Genomic DNA, 24,346 nt, shown 5'->3' on the forward strand with positions numbered 1-24,346 from the left:
TCTTTTGTTTTTTTTTTTTTTTTAATGAAATAACATTACGCTTTCTACGCTGCCCTTCCCTTCGATATCGGATGATATTGAAACAGCCAATACGTTCCTTTTTTCTAAAAAAAAAAAAAAAAAAAGGAAATAACATCTCTCGTTGATATTGCGAAGCGTAGCAACGATAATGCGCTTTGCCTCGAATCGATATCTCTATTGGTTCCTGAGAAACAAGCTTGTAAAGAGGAAAACGTAAAACGCAAACGGCGATGAATAGTTAAAATTCTTGGAACTGGCGTACTTTTTTTTTTTTTTCTTCACGAGGAAGTGCGTAACAGCTCGAAGAGAAATCGCGTGTTTCAGCGTATTGGCGACATATGTGCGCAAAGAAAAAGAAATTTTTACTAGAAAATTGGTATCTTAGAAACGAATAATCATCGTCATTATCGATTCAAAAGGGGGGAAAAGTTCTTCAGGTCAATTTAATAAATTCTAAAAAATGGAAAAATTTTAAAGTGATTTTAAATTTGTCCAATAATTTCTGTCTCTTCGATTTAATTAATAAATATTAATTGGATAGATATTAATTCTTTCATGAAGCGATGATATCGATCGAGCAGATATAACGTCATAGATAATAATTCAGGGATCTCGACGAATCTCAAATAAACGATCCACAGTATCCCGATACACGCAGATGATGTATATACATCGCGCGGTATTTTCGCGATATCGCGATGCAAAGTTAGGCGTACGAAAATAGCAGGCAATAGCTATAAGTTATCGTACAGGTATCGAGCTGCCATTAGAACTCTCATAAAGCTGTAGTACGTACTTGTAATACTGCCGAAACCCGAGACACTTCTCCAAGAAAATACACCTTACACTAGGGGGGTAGGGGGGAGGAGGTGTCTCAAAGTTCAACAACTTACCCTATGAAATCCCATAAAGTCTTGCTCCTCGCCTGCTCCGGCTTTCACGCTGCGTTTCAACCATTTCCAAAATAGCTTAACCTTCCGTATCATACAACCGAAATCCACCTGAAGCACATTTTCATTTTCCCACGAGGCTCGAGGAGTGATGAATAAATTAAGAAGAGAAAAAAAAATATTTCAACAATTTTTCCTTCTTCTTTCTTCCTCGAAACGACGGTTAAAAGCACGATCGCAACGAGATCTGATCCAGCGTTGTTCGGCGAAATATTAATCGCCCCGCAAAATCCACTCGAGAACCAGATTCAGGAAGAGATAAGTGAATACGAGATCCGAATCTCAACCCCCTCGAAAAATCCAAGGGATGGCTCCGTGCCTCGCGTTCCCGTGTCTGAATCAGATAACGGCGTAATTGGGCCTTTATCGAGCCGAGCCTCGAGTCCTGCACTCTGCGTATCGAGCTTATCCTCTTTAACCCTTTCTCCTTCTCTTACGCAACACACCTATGTTCCTACGCGCACCGTGTTCCAGATCGCCGTCACCTTAATTAGCATAGATAATGGAGCGGCCTTGACGCGTGAACCGCCCCCACACGCTCTATCGAGAAGCTAGTGGAACGAGTCCGCGATACAGTCGGCCGATAAGCGGAGGACGGTCGTCGAGTAAGATCGAATCGCCCGTCTTTTCAAGGTTGCCGGGAAATGGGTTGATTGATCGATCTTCCCTCTCGAAACGGGATTTCGATACTTGATATTCATTCGAAAAGGGAATCTATTCTTTCGCTTCTAATTAAGGAAATTGAAAGTTGTTACACGTATGTTACATGCGTAGAGAGATTCCTCTATAATAATCTCTCAAAACTAGAAAAGAAAAAAAGGATTATATATCCGACTTATCAAGGCGGAGGATAAAAGCTTCCGGAAAGCTTTTTAATTTGCCTTCTATATATATATGTGTATATATACTTTTTTGTCCTCGCTATATTTTCATTTTCGGTCGATAGATAAAAAAAGAAATCCTGTTTTTCATCTTTCCCCTTCAGCACCATTAACTTTAATGAAATTCTTAAAAATCGATGCATTTCCACGAAGGAAAAAAATTATTATTATTACAAGCATCATATTGTATTTAACGCATCTGTAAAAAATTTCCATTCAACCCAATCGTTCTCCAGGAAATTTTCATGACTTTACCTTTTACGTAATTGACCGTGGCCAATTAAGAAAGAAAAACACGAGGGGAGAGATTTGCGTCTATTCAGTTTTGCGCAACGATTCCGGCGTCAAATCTAGTTACAAGCCGGGGGCCATCGAGTGGATAATATTCAATCCGGTCCGTGCCCGATTATGGGTCCGGTATTAAACCCATTACTGGTTTCGCGTGGTTACGTTTAATTATATTTGTTGCGCCGGCTGCGCACGCAATTACAATATTGCAAATTATAGAAATACGGGAGTAAAGTAATTAATTTTCGAAATGTTTTACGGCAATTGCAAAATTTACAGTGTGTTATCGTGTATCCGTGTTTATTTGTCCCGTTTCGCGCCGCGTTCACACACACCGCACGAATCGGCACGATAATCCACGCCACAATCCGCGTAATCGTAATCGACTGTGAAAACACGGCCCCGAATCATTAACAATGAACAAACTCGCTAATCTCTGTGTAAAATTACGGGCGGCGGTTCGAACAAAATATTTTGACCGATGTTAATTAACCTTTCCACGCCATATTATGAGGGGGAGAGGGAGGAGGGAGAAGGGCATAGCGTGGCGTTGTTTTGTGTTCGAATTGAGGTTACTACTCTCGCTTCCCTTCCCCTCCCTTCCCTTTTGAAACCGAGCGCGCAGATAAGTAGAACGAGGACAGCGGTGGTCAGCCGAGCAGATAAGCGAGCGGGACAGTCGGGAATCGATTGTACATCTAAACTTAACCAAGCGTGACCCTTTTGTCGTTTCAACAAAAGGGACGCGAATAATTATGCTCGCGAAAATCGAGCCGATTATCGAAAACGGCAAGATTTTCGAATCGAGGATGGGTAATTTTTGTTATAAAAACAGAAGAGAGAGAGAGAGTATGGATCGATTAAATTATCGATTGAATTTTCTAAAGAATTAATTTTAACGCGGGGATGCAAAATACATGAATCGCGTCGAAACGAGATTATATCGTTCATAACGGTGCACACGCTTGTTGATCGAATCAAATTATCATTATGTACGTTTAATATTATAACGACGAGGGAGGAAGGGAAGGGAGAGGATGAAGGTAAATGGATGAAGGAACGAATGGTGTTTTTCATTGTGACTGTTCGACCGATTCGGCAAACAGCTCGGACGAGATGTTGCATAGTAACGTGGAGCCGGCCGGGATAGTCCCGAATGAATACGGAAATACGGGGGGCTATATAATTACTTCCCTGCGTTAATTCTCTTTGTTACGTTTTAATCGGGCAAATGACGCGTTGTTAATTCCCTTAACAACAATCATCTCGCATTTCGCGACATTTCCCTGTTAATCCGTCGCCGAATTAATCGACGACGAAATCGGAAGGAAGCCCATTTTCCGACAAATGGGCGAGAGGAATCCGAGAAATCGGTGAAAATTCGTCGATTTAAAATAATTGATTTCCTGGCAGGAAGATATATATATATATACAACGAATTCGATTCGTCGAATGAAAATTTCGAGAGAGAGAGACGATATATATAGTCGCAGTATTTCTTCCTCTCTGCGAAATTAAAAATTTTCTTCCCCTATTGTAAAAATCATCCGCTCTCTACCGCGAAACAAACAATCCTCCGACCCAGATTTACACGCTTGTCGTGCATTTTCCAGGGAAGGAAATTCTTCGGAATGTTGATATATCGGACGGCGAAGCGAGCCACGTGTCGCTGGGAAGGAAAAGTACTACTGTATAAAAAAAAGAAAAAAAAAGTGGAGGAACGACCTAGAGCCGACAGCGTTTTGCCCTGAGGCGGTGGACTCGTTCGATCCACGGTGCGTTGTTACGTCATTACATCGGCCAAGCTTGAATTTCCACGATGACACGACCCAGAAGAAAGAGGATTCTCTCTCTCCCTCTCTCGGTCAACCTATCTACACGGTATTCGTATTTTTCGAAAGCCTCTAGGTATCGAACGTGGATAGAAGGAATGGGAATGGGAATACGAGAGCCAGGACTCTGGAGAAACCTCATCTCCAACTTACCGTTAGAATCGGATCCTCCTGAGATATCTTAAAGTCTTATTACATTACGCGATGGGATTGCAGCGATAACAAAGAGTTTTTAACGTCGGCTGGTAACGAGACACGTCGTTTCGAAGGGAATATACGAAGCGTTCGATTCATTGACAGGATAGTTTAAGAGCGGAGGAGTAGTCGTAAATAGATAGAAATGAAAGAAGGAAATTGAAGCGAGTTTTTAGAAATGTCTAAAGGGGAGAAAAAGTGGAGTAGGATGAAATGGTGTTTAAAGTTTAAAATCTTGCGAAAAGTGTATATATATATATAGATAATTTTTAATAGAAAATTTCTAATGGTAGCAATAATATCGCGATCGATAAAGTATTTTCTACGCGAGCGCGAGAGGGAGAGTTGCGCAATCTCCTCGCGAGGATTTTATTGACATCGTAAAATAAATCCTTTCTCGTTTGTCTTAACAGTCGAGCGAGCGACAGGTTAAGATTATCACGTTTGAAAAGCCAAGCGATGTCACGATGGGGGGATGGGATGAAGAGAGAGTATTTTCGTGGAATAACGTGGAGGAAGAAAGAAAGAAGGAGAAAAAAGAGAGAAGCCACTGTGATGTTACGAGAGCCTCGTAATTAAGCCTCGCGATAATTGCGCTTTTAATACCTCTTCCTTCTATCTTTTTCTCTCTCTCTCTGTTTTTCTGCGACAATGTTAGGAATAGCCGAATAGAGAGAGGGAACAAAGTCTATTGTTTCCGTTGAACGAGGCGAGAATTGATTAGTGAACGGGTGCCACTCGATCGATCTGTAAAAATTCTGTTCGACGCGCCTCCTCTTCGTTTTTAATCAATAAAACAGGCTAATTGGAACCTTTTAAAGGTAATTTCCTTTTTTTTCATTTCTCTTCTCTCTCTTTCTCTCCTTTTTTTTTTACGGGTACATCATTTTGACTATTAATGGAATGATACGAATTGGATCGAAAATATAACATAACGGAGAGAATAGAGAAAATCGTTGGGAAGAGTGATTCTAAACAAATGGAAGCGAAATTGAAGCGTAGCGGAAGGAATCACAATGAAACGGTTTTGAAACTGAATGCGGATATTGTATTGAATATCTAATAGGGAAACGCGTATATAAACTCGTTTCCAGAATAATAGGTGTAAAACGAATTTTTTACTTTTTTCGCAATAATAAAAAAAGAAAGAGAAAGAGAGAACGTTTATCGAAAAGAGAATAGAAAATTTCGAATTATCTCCATTCCCCTTCAAATATCTCGAAATCTTTTTTTTTTCTCACAGCCTTTTTTTTTGTAAAGCAAACCAATGTTCCATTTTTCCGCGGAACGAGAACAGAGACGAAAGAGCGAGTGTAAATCTCGATGGGACACGTGCACACATAATTTCGCAACGCGGCCTTATCGGCGTGGCACGTCATCCTCTCGATCCTTTCGCTCCTCTCAATCCCAAATTCAATCTGATGCCTTTACTACCGACGCGCTCTGACCGAACAGCCCATATCCGCTTACGACCATAGAAACGTCCGCCTGACAGGCGAAACTCGCTCGTTAATCACGACAGTTGGATTCTCTCCTCCCTCCTTCGATCTCGTTTATGCGGATTTGATGCTCTACAGTGTTGTGTGTCGGGTCCACAGCTGTTTTCTCTCTCGCGCGTGCATGTAAATTCTCTCTCTCTCTCTCTCTCGTTCTCTCGCAGAGAGAAGAAGGATAATTTGTTTTCCAGCTCGTCTTGAAACACGTTCAAAAGGACGAGGCGAATTTATAGCGTCCGCGAGATTAACGACACACGCATCGACTCGGGATTGATTAACAGCCGGATCGAAATGGAAAAACGTCGGTTTCCTTTTTTTTTTTTTTTTTTTTAGGTTGAAAATTTGTAACGGTCTCTCATCGCCGCCCGAAGTCGTTGCGGTTGTTCAGAGAATTATTAAACCGGTGATCCGTTGTTCGGTTCGGACAACAACGTTTGGAAATATAACGTCGTTTCAGACAAGTTTTAAAACTCGTTACTTTTATTTCGATATTCCGTAGAGGAAAAAGAAAGCGACCTCGACTCGTCTCCGCTCATTTGCTCCACTTTATACCGCTCGCACAACCACAAAGGTCAACCGTAATCCCTCAAACGCTATCTTCCTCGTTTCTCTTCTGATTCAGCGTTTCTTGCGATCGCTCGCCTCGACTCGACCCGACCCGACTCGACCCGATCCCCAAACGAGGTGGTAAATAAATGGAACAAATAAAACTTCCCCTCCGGTGAAAAGGCGCCAGTCACAAGTAACCGATAAAAAGGCGGTAACGGTCCGCCTTCGCCTTAAGTAGCGGCCCATTAAAGTGGATTAATGGCCACTTATACATTACGATGGGCCAAATTATTGAATAAGAGGGAGGCGAAGAAGGAGGAAGAAATTCTTATCCGGAACGACCCTCGTCATCGCTCCACGGATCGAGTCCACTTGTCTCTCTCTCTCTCTCTCTCTCTCTTCCCCTCTCTCCCTCGTGTCGAACAATATCCTGGATGTTCTCAAAGTTTGCCTAACGAGGCTCATTTGACACGGTCCGAGTATACCGGCCACACACAGACCGACCCTTCGATCCCATTACTCGCTCCTCTTGATCCTTCTCCCCCCTTCATCTTCCCCTTATCTATCGAAACGTTCACCTATATATCGGCCATTTCGATAATCACCCACTAATTGGCGATCATCGCTACCTAAGCCGGCGATACAATCGTCGACGACATATCGTCGTCCGTCTACGAGACGAGATTTTCGAAAAGATTTCTCGAAAAGGGAATCTCGGGTATAATTTCGGATATAATTCGAAAAATTTCTTTAATTTTAAATAATAAGGTGGTTGGACGGTATTATCGTCGAGGATATATAATATACTTGCTCTTGAATTTTCGAGTATGGTCGAAGAAGAAGAAGTGGATATCGTTTATAATAAGAAATGCGTTCAAAATAACGCAGCGGGGATTATTCTTTCTACGAAGTTTTTGCCGCGAGACTTTTGCAGAGTGAATTCTTTTTTAAGGAACTGAATAGATCAGTGGCTGGCGGTGGTGGTGGTGGAGGGTTGATAAAACTACGGCGGAAAATTAATGGCGAAGTAATTTCGCCGTTGCTTATTTTATCGAGCTTCTCTCTCTCAAAGAGAAATTGCCAGGATTGAAATGGGAATAAAATAGACGCAAAAACTGAATTATCGAAATACTATTTATATCGGTCTGCGAGGTATATATAACGGGAGAAAGAAAGGTTGAAAGGAAGATTTTCCTTTCGGTTATTAATTTTCGAATAAATGTACGGGCGGAATAATGCGGAACGCATCTCTAAAAAAAATACATATTTTTTTTGTTTTTACTAATGAAACGGTGGTGATTGAAAAATTTAATGCTCTCTCTTTCTCTCCTTCTCTCTCTCTCTGTAATTTCAATATTACTCCCGTTTTTTCATTTACTAAAAATTTATATTTTTCACGAAAAATGCAAAAGGTAAAAGTAACGCAAATTTGATTACGTGCAAATTCTCCGATATTTCATCGAAAAATTTTAAATGAGTATTTAATATACGAACATAAAAAAAAAAAATATATATTTCGTAAATAAAAAATGTACGTATTCCGTCCCGAATATAAGAAAAATTAACACATCGCGTCGTTAATTAATAATCTTCCGTTCGAAAATTCCGTGTAATTGAGGGAACGCGTTACGCAACGCGATATCAAGCCACGAGTTAATTTACGTTGAAAATAATATTAATTGCTAAAAATTGCTCGTAATCGAAACGAAGTAAAAAAAAAAACCCTCGAAACGAAATAAATTAAAATAAAAAAAAAAGAGAGAGAAATATTCTCAAAATATCTCGAAATCGATCCGAACAATTATCGGCAAGAATTATTCGCTCGAAATAATTCGAACTCGAGATCGATCGAGTATTCGAATAATAAACGTGGAAAAATAAGCAGACGGAAAAATGCTTTTCAACCGGTTGACCGGTGAAACGATCTATCTGTCACGCGACAAAACTAAATTACGGTCGAGTTTTTAAACGATTATCGGGGAGGGGAAACGCGAAAGAAAATAGGGAAACCGCGGCGATATGGCCATCGACGTTTGACAGACGTTTCGACGAGGCAGGGTTGTGGTGTACACCGGAGTAATGCGGTGCTCACCGATAATAAATTATCCGTAAGCGGGCGTTCGCGGCGGCAAGCTGCGACGGTCAGGTGCACCGGGCAAAAACTGGCAAAATGGATTATTAATTACGATATCACGTCGCCCCCTTGCGGATGAACGAAACCAGAGGGAGAAACTTTGCCCGGCTTTTTTCCCTCGAAATTCGATCCACGCGGCCTACGCTTTAAAATTACTCCATACTTTTACCCGAGATAAAATTATGAAATCTTTTTTTAAATTCAAACAGGATCGGACAAGATTTATATTTTTATATCTTTCACGCAACGTGTCGATTCTTAACGCCGTGAGTGTTAAAAAAAGATCAGAAATCAGAAAATTCGCGCAACTTTGACGCGATACCACCGTCGAATCGGTCGTTCCATTTTCCATGAGCGCGCGTAAGCATGGCTCGGTACAAGATTGGTTCGCCAGCTCGATTAAGCTGGCTTTTTCAATTCTATTCCGTATGTGACTAACTGATATCCGATGTTATTTCGTTGGCCGAATGGCCGCGCGATAGTTTTATATACACAGAATGTTAATCTTCCATCCGTTCAATGAACGTATGCCGCGGATTAAACGTTCGACCCGTGTATCCTCTCTGAAAAAAAAAAAGAAAAAATGAAAATTTAAACGCTGATCGATCGTTTCTGCTTGTCGACACGCGATAAAAGTTTCGCGATGGTTTCGGCATTTAAATATCCTCCGATATTATCAGTTTCGAAGCAAATGTATTATCGTATTCCTGTTTAATGTCGCGTTTATATCGAGCGATAATTAGATTATTAAACGCCTCTCCCTTTTTTCCCTACAATTTATTCTATCGAGTGAATAATTAAGTTTGAAAATAAGTAAGAAAAGTTTACCCTCCTCTTCCTCGCGTAGCCGAGACGCAGAAGCAATAAACGCCGTGGAAAATTTTTAACTTCGAGTTAATTTAACTTTCAAATTGATCCTATCAAAATTTCTTGCAAACCTCGTTCAAGCGTATGGGCCGAGAACTCGTTCCATGCTTATTCCAAAGATGTTTCCCCGAACAAATAACACTTTTATAGAGCGTTCGTCTCGCTCGCTTCTTGCCCGCGTGACTGCCACAAGTCGACTGATATTACACGTCGAGACGTATTTCGAAAGATAAACAAATCGATCCGATTCCGAGCCGAACGACAAATTCCCACGTAATACTTAAACTGTCGAAAGAAATGAAAACAAAAACATTTCGAACGTTGCCTGAATCCGTAGAGAGAATATTTAATATAATTGCTCGCTTAACAAATCTAAACTGCGATCAATTTCGATCTATTTCTTTCTCAGAAAGAAAAGAAGAGGATAGAAGAAAAGATAGAAAATGTGACTCTTCTCCACCATCGAAAATTCCTGAAATTCGTGAAAATGGTGGACGAAATTCGATCCGTCAGTTTTGGGAAAAACTCGACTGTGGAGGAGGGGAGGGTGGCGTACGATTTATTAGGAGACTGTGTCCCGTGCGTTACATTAGGAAAATTCGTTCCATTAGGAAGATTGCACGATTGGACGGAAAGGTACGGAAATCGAACGGCGTTCTCCAAACCTCTCCTCCCCTCCTCCTCCTCCTCCCTCCCCCGTTTGGCGTCGGATAACCGATTGCTAATTGCTTTTGTCATACCGATAATTAATAATGCATCGATCGTGACGGAGGAGGGGTGACGATGAGTGGCCGGCGAATTAAATGCGTTAACGAGGATAATCGGGTTGCGGTGAATGGTAAATGGAAAATACACCGGTACGGCAGTTATTGAATACAAAACGAGGCTGCTGCGATCCATCATCACGGGTTTGAACTGCACTGCCTGTTTCGATACAAACGTTTAGCGCCCCGCTATTTGACTATTATCGACGAACGTATCTCGGTGGAGAGGGGGAGGAGAATAAAAATTACTTACATAATTTATAATCGTATCGAATAATCGTAAATATTCGATCGATGTGTATACATAGTTGACGAATAAAATATTTCAAAAGCGTTTTGAAATCATAGAAAATAATGTTCAATGGTGGAATTAATGTTCGATATGGCGACACTATACGAGGAATAACGATGATGATAATTTTTCTTCTTCGTTATTTCACGCGTGTAACACTGTTACCCTCGTTCTTGAAAAGATGAAAAGAAACGTGCAGGTGGTCGTATAACGAGGAGGGATGAATGGCGGTCGGTGGTTTGATTTGCAGAAGGAGCGACAGAAGCGGGGAACAATGATAGGGAGAGCCGTGTTGGCACTTTGCGGCGTGTTGACGATATCCAACTGCTGCTACATTTTTCCAAAAGGTACTTGAACAAGTAACGAGGGAAACGACGACGCCTCTCCGTGCATGCGTGTATTCCAAAAAGGTGGAAATTCTAAACTCTCCAAGGCTACGTGCGAACATCGTAATAAAGTAGAAAGAATTTTCCCGAGAAATCATTTTTTCTTTTTCTTTCTCCTCTCTTTCATTTCCCCCATAAGAGGGGAGGGAAGGTCGAGGCGATATCGTCGAGGCCTTTTCGAAACGAAAAGGATATTTTAATTGAACTTACCGCCCCTCCCTTTCCCTTTATCAGGAGGTTCCATTAAAAATTTTCACCGGCTTAACCGCGGCTTAATATATCGCGGGCGGCTTTTATCTGTTCAAATCCGGGGAAGAAAGGAGTGGCGAGGAGGGCGGCGGCGGCACGGTTCGTATTTTATTATTCGCGCCAGTCTAAATCCTGCCCACGATAGTAGACGATACTTTATTCATCGTGAATCGCGCGGATTTAATTTCACACCGTTTTACGACACGCCCCCGTGTTTACGGTTTTGTAATTACGTTTGATGCCGGAAAACGAGCGTGACCTCCCCCTCCTCCTCCCTTTAGGAGAAAAGAGAGAGAAGAAAAAGAAGAGATCATCGATTAAACACGTGGCCGCTCCTTCGATCCATCGTTTCCATCGGTTGTAACTTTCAGATTTCAGAGGCGAGAAATGAAAGTGAAAGTTTGTTGAGAATTTTTCCAAAAGATCGCTTGTTCAAGTCGTCAAGGGAGAAAAAATTTTTCCCATCTAGAATAGGGATGAGAAAGAAGGGATGGATGGTAAAAGTTGAAGAAAAAAATGAATGGATGGGACGTATTTCTCTGTTACAGAGATCAAGGATCCGTGCACGAAACTGAATTGCAGCCAGGGCTCGCAATGCGTGCGAAGCAGGGACGGGAGCGAGGCATCCTGCGAGTGCCTGGAATCCTGTCCGAGTTTAGGGGATCACGAAGGATCGAGCCCCGTTTGCGGCACAGATGGGACCGACTATCCGTCTCTCTGCGAGATGAACAGGGCCGCCTGCGCCAAGGGTGCCAACATCACTATGGCGTTCCAGGGGAAATGCGGTGAGTATTGGAAAAATTCCAAAAAAATAACATTTCCTCGATCACGCGCCTTCCTAATCCGCTTTCCATCTTAGCAACGTTGTTATTATTAAACTCGATTATCCATCCGTATATTGGAATTGAACGAGCAAACTTAAGAGACTTAAGAAACGGATTTTTTTTTTTTAAGAAACTCGCGATCGTATTTATCGAGAGGGAGAACGTGGCCGGATAATCCGGCGATCCTCGACGTGGAAACAAATATTTGTCGAATCGAAGCGAAGGGGTGGGGGAGGGGAGGAAGGGGTTAAATAGCGGTGTTTGTCGGTACGTATTTACTCGCGTCTTTATGCACGCGATCGAGATTACTTCCGGGCAGATGGCACGGGTTTACACACTCGTGTATGCGCGGCACGATAGCATATCGCTGGAATTCTTCTATGAAGCGAGCTCGGTAAGCTCGAAACGAATCCCGGGGAAACCGATCTCTTCCGCTTAAATTGCTTCTCCCCGCTTATGAATATAAGGGAATCTACTTTGAAAGAAATATTGCCTTGACCCTCGTGCAGGAGATTGCGTAGGAGTGCGTGTTTAATTCCGCGAAAGATCCTTTCTACGAAACGGATCTCCTCTTCTCCAATGTTAGAGAGTTAATTCGCTCGTCCATAAGATAAACTCTTCATCCTTTCGCACAATACGCGATTGTTCGACGAATATTCGATCTCTGACGTTCATTGATTAAACGCAAAAGAAAGCGCTATTCAATCAGGAAGTAAAATTCCTTAATTTTCTCGAGTATGCTTACTTTATTGAAATAAAAAAGAAAAAGAAAAAAATCTGCTTTGCGCAATCGACAATCGAATGATAAGAAGAAGTTAAAGTTGAAAAATCACGAACTGCGGAAGAAAGCGAAATTGGAGAGCCCGTACAACGGCCGAGAGGAAGCGAAAGACAGTGATAAATTAGCGGCATGCGAGCAGCGTTTTCCACGAGAATTTGTTCAAATGCAAGTTAAATTGTTGCACATACATACAAACACGCACAAACAGTATCAGGGAAGAAATCGTGCGAGTAAATTGTAGAGCAATCGGTTTGCAGTCGAGTGAAACGCGCATTGAGTAGTAATTACCGTCCGATTAAACCGATCCTTTTCTACTGATGATAACGTACACAGTTGACTATACCGTCGGTATTGTTGAGCATTGATCGATCGAAGAAGTAAGTAACCAGTTAAAAAGTTAGGGAACAAAGTTACTTTGAGTAATTATTCGCTCGCACGTTTATTTATAACCCTTGTTATGTAATTATTTATTCGATTATTTCGAATGATATAATCTTCTTAAACTTGAATTATTAAATTTTTCTCGTAATATGTTAATGTTGGATCGCTTACCGATGCAACGTAATACAATGTGTTTCTGTGAGATGCTGAGAAGAACCTAGAAGAGAGAGAAGAGAGAGTGAAACGCTTCCTTTCCTCTTCGTTGTTTCGAAATTAAAAATGACTAACCAGAAGAGAAGAAAAGAGGAATCCTCTTCGTAGTATCCCCTTTTTCTTTCCTTTCGTTCCTTTCGCTCGTTTCCAATGTTCGTCTCTTTATAACCGTAATTTTCTTTTTCTATCTAATTCTCTGCTGACCGTGGTTTCTTCTTTGATACAGCTCGCAAGAGTTCCCCTCCCCCCTCTTTCATTTACGTTAGACACGCTTTACCTTCAACCATACGCATTTCTTCCCTACCGTATCTTTTTCTCAAAGCATCTTTCTCTTTGCAGCTTTTTACTCGATCGAGTAATTTCTCCCTCTGATCGAGTTTCTTCCTTTTTTTTAATTCTTAACATATTATATTCGCACGCCCGTTTGATCGAATTTATCCTTTCACAATTTCCTTTCGAACCGACATTATCATTCTCTCTTAACATTTCTCGTCTCTTTTTTCTTCTTTTCCTTTTTCTCCAAATTTCCAACCTTTGATTTTTTCCCCTTCTCTCTTATTAACCTCTTCTCCTTTCCACTTCGCCCTTTCCTTACATTCCCTGTCAGAATCCGCGCGATCGACTCTCCCTTCAGATCCCTCCCTTCAGATTTCTTCCAACCCGTCTGTTTATCCCCCAGTCCAACCCTGCTCCATCCCCCCCCGTATCCACTCGGCCGGAAGCGACTCGAGCTCGGCGTAAACTCGGCGAGCGTTTTAATCAACCGAACAGTAAAGACAAATGTTTGATCGGACAGGTCGTAGCTGCGAGTAAAGGTGACGATGTTTACTCGGAATCGGCCAGGATCCACCTACGCCTTCTCCTTGCCTCCTTCCATTCTTCGAGTCGCGCGAGCAACGCGAAACATCACGAAAACTCACCCTTCTTTTAACCTTTCGATTATCGCGTCGCGTCGTTGGAAAACATGTAAATAAAAAAAAAAAGATCATTTCGAGATTTCTATAGAATTATCCGCAAGGATGGTGAAGAAGAGGGGAAATTTCACGGGAAGAGCAGGACGAATCCGAGAACAATGAAACGTAATAATCGAGGAAAGGGGGGGAGGGCGAAGATACTCGTGGAAGATTCGACAAAAGATCCTTCAATTTTTCTCGGCTCGATTCTCATCGAGGTGAAAGTCACGAAGGATGGAATGGAGGGGGAAGAAGAGGGAGAGTCAAGGGTGTTCTTTATCAATCGTATTCAGCCGGCGGTCCCCCCTCGGCGTGGTGAAATCAATAATAAATTCGAGCGCGGAAAAAGGAGCAAGGATCCAAAGGATCCCATCCCTGACCCCCCCTAATTCCTTCTCGGCAACGGGGGGCGCCGAGTCAAGGGGTGGAACGAGGGCTGGGTCGCGAATCTCAAGTGGCTGCGACGATAAATCAAATTAGCTCGAAACTTTCGAGACTTTTCGATCGTCACCACTCCCTTCTCGCCTCCTGGTCCACTCCCGAGTCCCTCTCCTGCTCCGCTCTGTCGGGGACGATTGGCCCGAGGGTAAATTGAAAAAAAGAAAAAGAAAAAAAGGAGAAGAAGAAGAAAAAAAGGGAGAAAGGAGAGAAAAGATGGAGGAAATGAGTTTTCGAGGCGGACCAACTTTTTCAATGATTGAAAGTAGCAGCGAGCAGGAGAGAGGGGAGGTAGGCGCGATGAATTGGGTGTGTTACGATCGAGGATATTCTTGTTAATGTTAATCGAAGCCGGAGGTGAATATTGTCGAGTGAATCGCGCATGAAAGGAAAACTAGAGGAAAGTGAGAGGGATTAATCTTTCCTGGGTGTGCGCGAGAGGAGAGAAGGAAACTCGAAACGGATGGGGACGAAATCGCCTCGTTTCCTTCCCAATCGTCGTTTAATATCTCGTTTAATATTTTTGCGAGACAAAGCGGCGCCAAGAAGATTCGAACGAAAAATAACAAGCAATACGATCGATCGTACTTTTCTTCTCCTTTTTCTTCATTCTTCGAGTCCGTCGAGTATCAATTTATAAAGGAGAAAAGGAAGAAAAAGAAAAAAAAAAAAATCGTGGCATTATAATTGCCATCCAATTACATTTCCGATCGTTCGCAATGAGAGACAATCTCCCTCGCGATCTCCCTCCCGTTTAATTCCACGATTATTCCAGTCACCGTGCAGAGTACCGATCGTTAAGTAACCTCCTCCAAGTGGAGGTCTTTGAAAGATAAGCGAACGTTCTTCTTTTTCCCTTATTCTCTCTCTCTCTCTCTCTCTCTCTTCTTCCATCTCGACGAGAAGAAATTCGCTTTAGCCCGTTTCCCCGTGAATATCCAGAGATATCTAGATATCAGAATAGGAGAGGGTGCCGTTTTCTTCACGCTCCAGCGTGCCGAAATAAGGGTCTTCGTAAGGGAAAGGGGGGAGATCGTTGGAGAACGTTAGCTCGCAGAGCGAACATGGCTCGTTCGGGGATGGGCTCGGCTAAATTCTCACGCTCTAGTCGATATTCGAGGGATTCGAGGGCACGCATCGAGCGAGGGAAGCGTGTCCCGATCGCTTCGATCCGATCTGCAACCAGCATAGGCCGTGTCGGAACGAAGGGATCATCGTGTTCGAGTGGAAAATAGCGAATCGATGGAAGAAAGGGATATTGCTACTGACTTTCAAGCTCGCTATTTTTATGTTGCCTAGGAAATAAAGAATATACGAGAAATTTATCGTTAAAGTCGTTTGGAAGCTACATCTTTCTAAAGTCGACGTTTCATCGATCTCTCAAGATCCTGGGAAACTCCCAATATGTTGATACGTCCGTGTATATATAAAGGGTGTCCCAAAATTAACGCGAGATTTGAATTAAATATAAAAAAGAGTTTTTAGATATTTTTTTTTTGAATCATAAAGTACATAGGATAGGGTTATTTATGGAATAACACATCGGGCACATAATTTTTCATGATTTTTCTGCATAATTCTGAATTTCGTTGATGCAGCGTTTAATTTCCTCTTGTAATGCACGTGTGGTTGTGGAATTGTTGACATAGACTTCAAATAACTATAAGAAGAAATCTAATGGTGTTAAATCGCATGATCTAGCCAATTCTGATCACCAGAGAAACGAGAGAGTACACGACTACATCGAGTACCATTAACAGTTGCTGCTTGACCAGCCTCATTCTCAAAAAAGTATGATCCTGCCCAAAATCCGCACTAAACAGTGTGGGTGCATTTGTTTTTCGCTAATCGCATGTGGGTTCTCCGAACCTCAAACACGGCAATTTTGGCTATTAACAAAGCCATCGAGATGAAAATGTGCTTCATCGTTTAGGATTATTTTGCTCGAAAAACCAATATCCACTTTTTGATATTGTTCAATAATGAAGACACGTTGTTGTATCGTATAACGCTCCATTTTTACTAAACTCTCAGCTGTCAAACTGTTCTTTTTTCAGGCTTGCCAACAACTTAATGCAAAAATGGCGGCAAATTCAAATCTTGCTTTAATTTTGGGACATCCTATATATATATATATATATATATATATATATATATATATACATCCTCCTTCTCTCTCAAAAGAGGCAGGATCCATAAATTATCTTGAAACGGTAACACCGTCGTAATCGCGTCGTAATGAAATCAAATCTCGATGCACGCGAATAGGCAAGGAAGGCGAGTCGGGGCCGGAACAAGCTTCGAATACATCTGCGTTCACCGGCGTGTAATCGCTCATAATTCAACAGGCACGCGTCTAATCGGGCTGCGCGTGTCTCTTTGCGCAGCTATTTCGCCTGGGCAAAGTAGCCCGTTCCCGACGCAACGTGCACGTACGATGTTACGTACGCGGTTTCCCGAACCAATCCCAACTCCATCCTCGGATCCGTGCCTCGTAAATTATGATCGTTGCTCCTTGGCCGGATGCTGTTACGCCGCTTGTGTTTACGCGTCTCGAGCCTAAGTGACTGGCATCCCCCTTGCGCTGTTGCAAGGGTTTACGGTACACTCGAGGGATGCCGCGGATCGAACGGGAATGGCTTGCTGCCTGCGCGTTGCACAAAACCGCCAAGCTTCTGTTAACGTAAACTCGCTCATTGCGCGTAATTTGCCTCGACGATGCTCCATAACGCTCCTCCTTTCGGTGAATTCGATTTCGCTACGATTGAGCGCGGTTAATGGGGGAAAGCGTCTTGGTTCGATTTTCCCGAAAATGGATTTCAAATGGAGAGAAACGGAATCTGAATTCGTTTCGAATTTGACGCGTTTACGTTGGTTAATCGGAATTTTCGAAAGATCGGTGGTGGTGGATAGTAGAGGAGATCGTGTATATTCTTTTTTTCTTTTTTTTTGTTACAATTTCGTTCTAATAGTACGAATACGTTTCGCCTCTTTTCAACGTTCCAACTTTCCGGTTTTAACAGGCCTTCGATGAATTTTCAGTTTTACATGAAGTTGCGAAATTTTCGAAACCGCAGCGAAGCTACGCGAAACCGCTGCAGCTATTGAAAGCTGCGCAAAACTACCAATTCTATTGAAACGGATAGTGGTACACAAAGCTACAAACGAAATTTTGAAACCTGATCCCGGTGTTTCGAAAGCGCCCCGCGTGTTTGCTGCGAAATTGTAAAATGGAATAAAATAAAATAAAAAAAGTCACGATTCTCCCGCGATTCTGAATCTAAACTTATTTAATACACACGTAATAATATACCCGATAAAGAAAATCGTTTATATCCCTTTTTCCACTTTTTCTCTCCCTCTCGTTTCGACGCGCTCATAATAGATAATACTTAAACGTCATTTATACCCGGAGATGAAAATTGTACGTATTCTGCTCCAACGCCGGACGAGGCGTAAATAACAGGGAAGTGGTAACTCGCGAAGGTGCTAAAAAGGATAAACCGAGCGGAACAATAACCGAGCACGAAATAAGAATGCGGAAAGAGAGAGAGTGAGAGAGAGAGAGAGAAAAGTTAGCGATCTTTCAATTCGTTGACCAAACTCAATTCAATTCCCTTTATCCGCCACTTACCACTTTATCCCCGCGACAACTTCTTTCTTATTCCACCCCGTCCGCTTATTATTCCTTTCTGAAAGTTATTCCGCGGGAATGCAAAATACGGCGCGCTGCAACGAGAGGAGGTCACGGGTACAGAACGAGGTAGAGAGAGAGAGAGAAAGAAAGATGGTGAAGAGGTGGTGCGAGGAGAAGAGAGGGAGGGGGGTGTGAAAAAAGTAGTCTACGGGCCACGTAGAAAGTTTCGCGTAACTCGGAAGATTAGACAGGAGGAGAGGGGGAGAGGGGACGTGTTGCCGTTGGAGACAGCCGTCGAGAGGGGGTTGAGTTTGGAGAGTGAACGAGAGAGTTCGAGAGAGGAGGAAAGGGGGGTGAGAAAATGAGAGGTGGCGTGGCTCTTAGCGACGGACTTAAAAACAATTGGCTCGCGGCGACGCGGGAATTTTAAACACAGTTTTATCGACGGGCCGGATGGCTTTTGTTCGACGAAATCGCCCGAGGGGGGTGTGGAACGGGGGAAAGAAGGAGAGGAGGAGAGTGTGAATCGAGCGACTCGACGCACTCTGTCCACGATCGAAGAGCTTTAAGGCAATTTACGAGGTGTTTTACGGTTTCAAGTGACGCCAACCTGTCCCGATCTTTTTTTTTTCCATTTTCTCCCCTTCCTTTCATCCGTCCACCTTCTTCCATCCCCCTCCCACCCCCTTCTTCTTTCACGCCGCTTTATATTCAACGTTGTTTTAATGCCGACCGTTTCTCGCGAGATCTTTTTTTTTCCCCTCTTTCTCTTTCTTTTTTTTTTTTCCTTTCCCCTTCTACCTTCTCGAATTACATTCACGAGAAAACGGGGTCGAGTTGTTGGAGAAATTATCGCCAGAAATTCGAACCGTCTCGAAAATTATTCTCAAAAATTTCCGTAGAAAGATAGAAGAAGGCTCTCTCTCTGTTTCTCTCTGGTCGGGATACGTTCGAGAAGAGTTATTTAGTCGAAGGGATGAGACGTTTCGTGCACACGATGCGGCTGCATCGTTACGCGCACTCGCGTTCGTCACCCGTACTTTTCTCGGATAACGACGAACAGACGCCGATACCTGGGGTATCCTTAGAGCTTGCTTTGATGACGATACAAAGAAATTCGCATCAGGGTAATGTCGCGGAAAGTTAGAGCCGGCAGCTTGGAGAATCCCTCCCCGGTGTCTTTGAGAGAAGGTCGCGGGATGGCGTTCCGTAGGAAGGGAACAAGTTATCGTAAGAAGACAGGGGAAGTTTTCCAACCAAGATTTCGACGTATCGTTCGAAGACTACTTTCCTTCCTCTCGCCGCAATTCGTAACGGAACGTTCGTAACAAATAACACGATACGCAAAACAAAGGAATCGCAAACAGCTCTGCCGTCCATAAATTATCGAGGATAGAATCGAACGATTCGTTGGAGGAAAAACGAAAGTTTGACGAGGTGTGCGAGAAAGGGGAATATTTGCGTGGTCGGGGGACTTGGATTACAACTCTCGAACGAGTCCGCTAAACCGGCGGCGGACGAAAGGAGGAAGAAACGGGGGTGGTTGCGGAAGGTTAGCCGCTCCGCTGGGCTGTAACTCGAGCCAACCCCCGAGAAACATCACCGCCTCGCCAAGTTGCCCCGTCAGGCCCCTCTCTAACCTCGAAACCTACCCTACCTACTACCGCCCACGGACAGGAAACGGAATCCAACTTCCTTCCTCCGAGGGCGAAGATTAATCTCGCCGCGGCCATGCTTCTTCCACCTGTGCCGCTGTTCGACCTCGCCTCCTCTACCCTCCTCGGCCTAGTTCCATCCGCCTTTATCAATCCTCTCCTTCTTCGACCAACTCCTTAACGAGGACGGGACAACGAAACGTTTGTTTTTAATCGAAGCGCGTAAGTTCGTTCGATTCGCGCAAGATAAAGAATCGCGTGGATTTTTTTCCATTTCTCCTTTCTGCTTCTCAATTATCGTGAAAACTGCGGAGAAAATTCATAGGGAACGATTTATTTCCGGTACGATATGGATAAGCTCGCGTCGTTATCCCAACCAGCGAAGAATTTACGATCAAGAGCGTTTGATTAACAACTCGCCGCCTTGATCCGCCGCATTGTTGGAACGTGACTCGAAGCGAGCGCTTGCCGCAATTTAATTTTCCAGATCCTTGCGGCAACGTGGAGTGCGTGGAGCCGGAAATCTGTCAGCTGGACGAGTCGAGGCAACCTGGCTGCCGTTGCGGCGAGCAGTGCGGCCTCGAGTTCGCACCGGTTTGCGGAAGCGATGGTAAAACGTACTCGAACGAATGCAGCCTCAGGCAGGAAGCGTGCAGATCCAGATTATCCCTGAGGAAAGTCTACAATGGCGCGTGCAGCTCAGGTAATTCACCTCGCACGAATAATATCACGTTTCGTCATCAGAGAATCATAAAAATCAACCCTCCTTCGTATTTCTCTCGTCCCAATTCGGCCCAAACGTTCGAACAAACGTTCCCAATAATACCCTCCGTTGTTGTTGCTGCCGTTGTAGACAGGACACGCGTGACACGCGTTGAAAACGTGATCCCGTTTTTTCTTTCCTTCCTTCGCTCTTTTAATCTCGATCCCCATTGTGCGAGCAGGAATCAATCCGTGCGACGAGGCGAAGTGCGGCCCCTACGAGCAGTGCGTGATCAACCGACAGGGGATCGCGAGCTGCGAGTGCGGAGCGGAATGCGAGCCGGTGATGAGGCCTGTATGCGCGAGAGGTGGCAAGACTTACACCTCGTTGTGCGAGCTGAAGAGGCAGGCCTGTTTGACGAGGACCAACATCGAGGTCGCGTACACGGGTACATGCGGCTCAAGGGGCCCCTGCTCCGAGAAGGTCAGTCGGAGAGGTGTAAAGTGGAGGGAAAGGGGACACTTCTATAAGCCAAATACTTGAACCGCGACGAGAGAGAATCAAAATAATTGCTCGAACGATAATTTGAAAATCTCGTAATGAGTTGAAGCAAAAGTTAGAAGGAGTTTAATAAAGGAAATAGAAGTAAACTGTGCGTTTCGTACACGAATCGTGCCGATGCCTTTCTTTCACCTAGAATCTACGAAGAGGGAAACGAAAGAATCTAAAACGACGAGTTTACATAATACATAAACTCATTCTCGCGACTTGTCGGTTTCTTAATCCGATTTCCTGGGAGGAATAGGGTAGAATCGGCGCTTCGCCCGGAGCAACGCGACGTTGAATCCCGCGAATTAAAGTGGCGCGCGTGGCGATAAAATATCGCGGCCGATAAATTATCGGGTTTGCGAGCGAGGCGGAGGAAACTTACGACAAAGGGGCCGCTGTCGCTGAGGGGTGGAAAAAGAAAGAAAAAAGGAGAAAAGGCAACGGCGCGATTAATCTCCCGTTTTTCTTTCGACCGGAAAAGGGAGGGGGAGAGGGGAAATGGGAAAATTCGAAATTTGAATTCTGTCGCAGATCTGCCAGTGGGGCGCGATTTGCGCGGAAATCGGTGGGACGGCGATTTGCGAGTGTCCAACCTGTCCGGCGGAATTTCAGCCGGTTTGCGGAGACGATGGAATCAGCTACGGAAACGAGTGTCAGCTTCGCCTCGAGGGTTGTAAACATCGACGAGAGATACGTGTGCTTTACCAGGGATTGTGCAGTGAGTACCCAGAAACGTTTATTTCCCTCCAATTTTCTAGGCACTTAGAATTTAAAAAAATATATCAAAAATATAATGTACATTCCTCTTCTCGCGTTTCATCGCGTTCACGGGAATCATTCGTCGATGTTTCATTATCGATCGATGGTTAAGAATCGAACGTTCGTTACTCTCGACACGATAACAATTTTATCGACGCGTCAGCTCATTGCCAATATCGATTGGTTAAATTTGAAATTTAACTTGGGTATAATTGATCGTCGGTGAAAATGAGTTTAGAATTATGCAAACGAAACGCGTTCCACGTTAAATATCTAATAATATAAACGGACGGACACAAAACTCGGAAATAAATAATCGGTAATTTCGAAGTATAATTAAAGAGGGAGCTTTTTCTTCTTTTTTTCTCCTGTTAACTGACTAAGATTTTTCCACGCGAAATTCGCCGAGTATTGATCGGGCGGGAAAGCGGAACAATTAGAAGGAAGGTAGCGGGTAAATAATTAAGAAAACTTTATTATGAAACGGGGCGGTTGCCGGAGAGAAAAATCGAACGAAGATCGATTCCGACTCCGGGCGAACTCGTTACATCGAGCTCGTTATATCGAGGATTCGCGCAATTAGATTTGACCCACGACGACCATCCTTTTTCCCCCCCCCCTTTTTTTTTTCTTTAGAAAATCAACAAGGGAGATTGAGAATTTTTTTATAAATATTCGCTCGACCACGAGAGATATAATTTGCATACATGGAACCTTTTGATCTATCCTCTTCCACGTTATCATAAAAGTATTTGCATATATCGATCAACCGTGAACCGTTTTGCTTTTGTCTTAAGAATATTTCGTCAACGGCTTTTTCCAACCGAAGCATTTTATCGAAAAAAAAGAGAATAAGAAGAAGAAGAAAAAGAAAATGTTAAATAAATTTGCGATTGAAATTTCTTTCCCCCGATTAAAGATCCAAATTTCTTGGTATTCTGTACGAGAAACGAAAATGTATCCTCCCCCCTTATCCTTCCACGATGAAACGTTAAATTTCCGACGAGATCTTCGGGGCGAAAATAGGTTCGCCGCAAAGAGAGAGATCGGGGCAAACTTTTCTCATAAGCCGACCCGTGACGCGAATAACCCGTTCGTTCCCGGCTGCTCCGGATCCGGGAAAAGAAATCTCGTGGCCGAGATCCGAATTTCCCTCGCCGGGCCGGCCGCGCAGCATAATTTGCATGCTTTAAAATCGCGTGAAACTTGCGAAACGTAGTGGCATTCGGGATTCGGTTCCGTGCACATCACGGTTCACTGGAGATACTACTTCGTATGAGTTGTTACCCCACGGCATGCACGATGCATATGCATGCGCTCGCTCTCCGCACGTATCCTCGAACGTTTCCACGACTCTCGCGTCTTTTCCATTTCGATACGAAAGCCAATTCTCTCTCTCTCTCTCTCTCTCTCTCCCTCCGTCTAAAACACCGATGAGAGAATCAACTTGTGCATACACGTTTCCACCTGCTTAAGTGAAATCGAAAGAAACCTATTACCTTCCTTACCTTAAGTTGGCTTGCAACGGAATGGATTCGATCGATCAAATCGAGGAGGAATGGAAATAAGAGGGGGAGAAAGAGCGCCAAATTTATAAAGCCGCATAATCCATTCCACTGTTTTCCTTCTCTCCCCTCGGTCGTACGCAATGGACGGGATGGAAAGGAGGGGGGATGCAGTTATGCAAATAGCCTCCGGGGAAGGAAGGAATCTTTATCGATGTCGGGTCGAATGGTAGGCGGGCAGAAGGTTTTCGAGTACCGCAACAGGGTACTTCGGCGTCGAATATCGCGGAAACGGAAGGGGCGCCGCCTTAAACAATTCAGTCACGGACTCGAGTGGTGAATTAGGAGGCCCGTGAGGAGAGAATATCAAGGAATCTCTGAGATTTCGAGGCTGTGCTCGCTCGAACGAACCAACGTACGTTCCCGGTGACGAATGGGTCTGTCTCGCGAGGGGGGGGGAGGTTTTTGCTTGCAAGGGCAATTACGGAGGAAGATGGATGCGTTCATGGGGATAGAGGGATGGTGGGTGCTACTCGATGAAGGTTTTGCTTGTTAATTGGAAATGTTTCGCCGTTTGTTCCCAGACGAGTGCGAGAATAAGAAGTGCGAGTTTTACGCCGAGTGCAAGACCGACAATGGCGGGGAAGCCAAGTGCGTTTGCCCGAGCAAATGCGAGATTTCGGTAAGTAATTTTTTGTATTTTAATTCTTCTCTTTTTATTATCTTATTATTATTATTATATGTACTTTTTATTATATCGTCCCGTCTACGCGTAATTTCATCCGATGTTTTTTTTAATTATTACGTAGATGCACGTATTTCGTTCAATCTTGAATTTATTTTAATAATGATGATAAGGACGAATGTATCTTTTATAAGTTGATAATAGGATAAACGATGTCCTATAAGAAGAAAAATTGTTTCGTATCGATTATAATATAATGAAATATATATATATATATTTACAATCGTTCGAGGTGGATGATAATTTACATCGAAGCACTCGAAATATCGAAGAATCGAATTAAGTCATAATTCTCGGAA

At 43.4% G+C, this 24,346-nt stretch overlaps 1 protein-coding gene across 11 annotated transcripts in view; it reads left to right on the top strand.

The window, feature by feature from the left end:
• LOC408393 (agrin) overlaps window positions 1–24,346 on the top strand; it is a 336,061-nt gene that overhangs the window by 291,814 nt on the left and 19,901 nt on the right. For all 11 annotated transcript variants that reach the window (XM_006566907.3, XM_006566908.3, XM_006566909.3 and 8 more), the window contains 5 exons: window positions 11,453–11,689; window positions 20,274–20,489; window positions 20,731–20,972; window positions 21,570–21,756; window positions 23,887–23,984. In XM_006566907.3, the coding sequence (XP_006566970.1) occupies window positions 11,453–11,689; window positions 20,274–20,489; window positions 20,731–20,972; window positions 21,570–21,756; window positions 23,887–23,984 (980 nt within the window). The remainder of the gene's footprint in view (window positions 1–11,452; window positions 11,690–20,273; window positions 20,490–20,730; window positions 20,973–21,569; window positions 21,757–23,886; window positions 23,985–24,346) is intronic.

Source organism: Apis mellifera, linkage group LG12 (assembly GCF_003254395.2).
Source record: "Apis mellifera strain DH4 linkage group LG12, Amel_HAv3.1, whole genome shotgun sequence".
In the NCBI taxonomy this organism is placed as follows: Eukaryota; Metazoa; Arthropoda; class Insecta; order Hymenoptera; family Apidae; genus Apis; species Apis mellifera.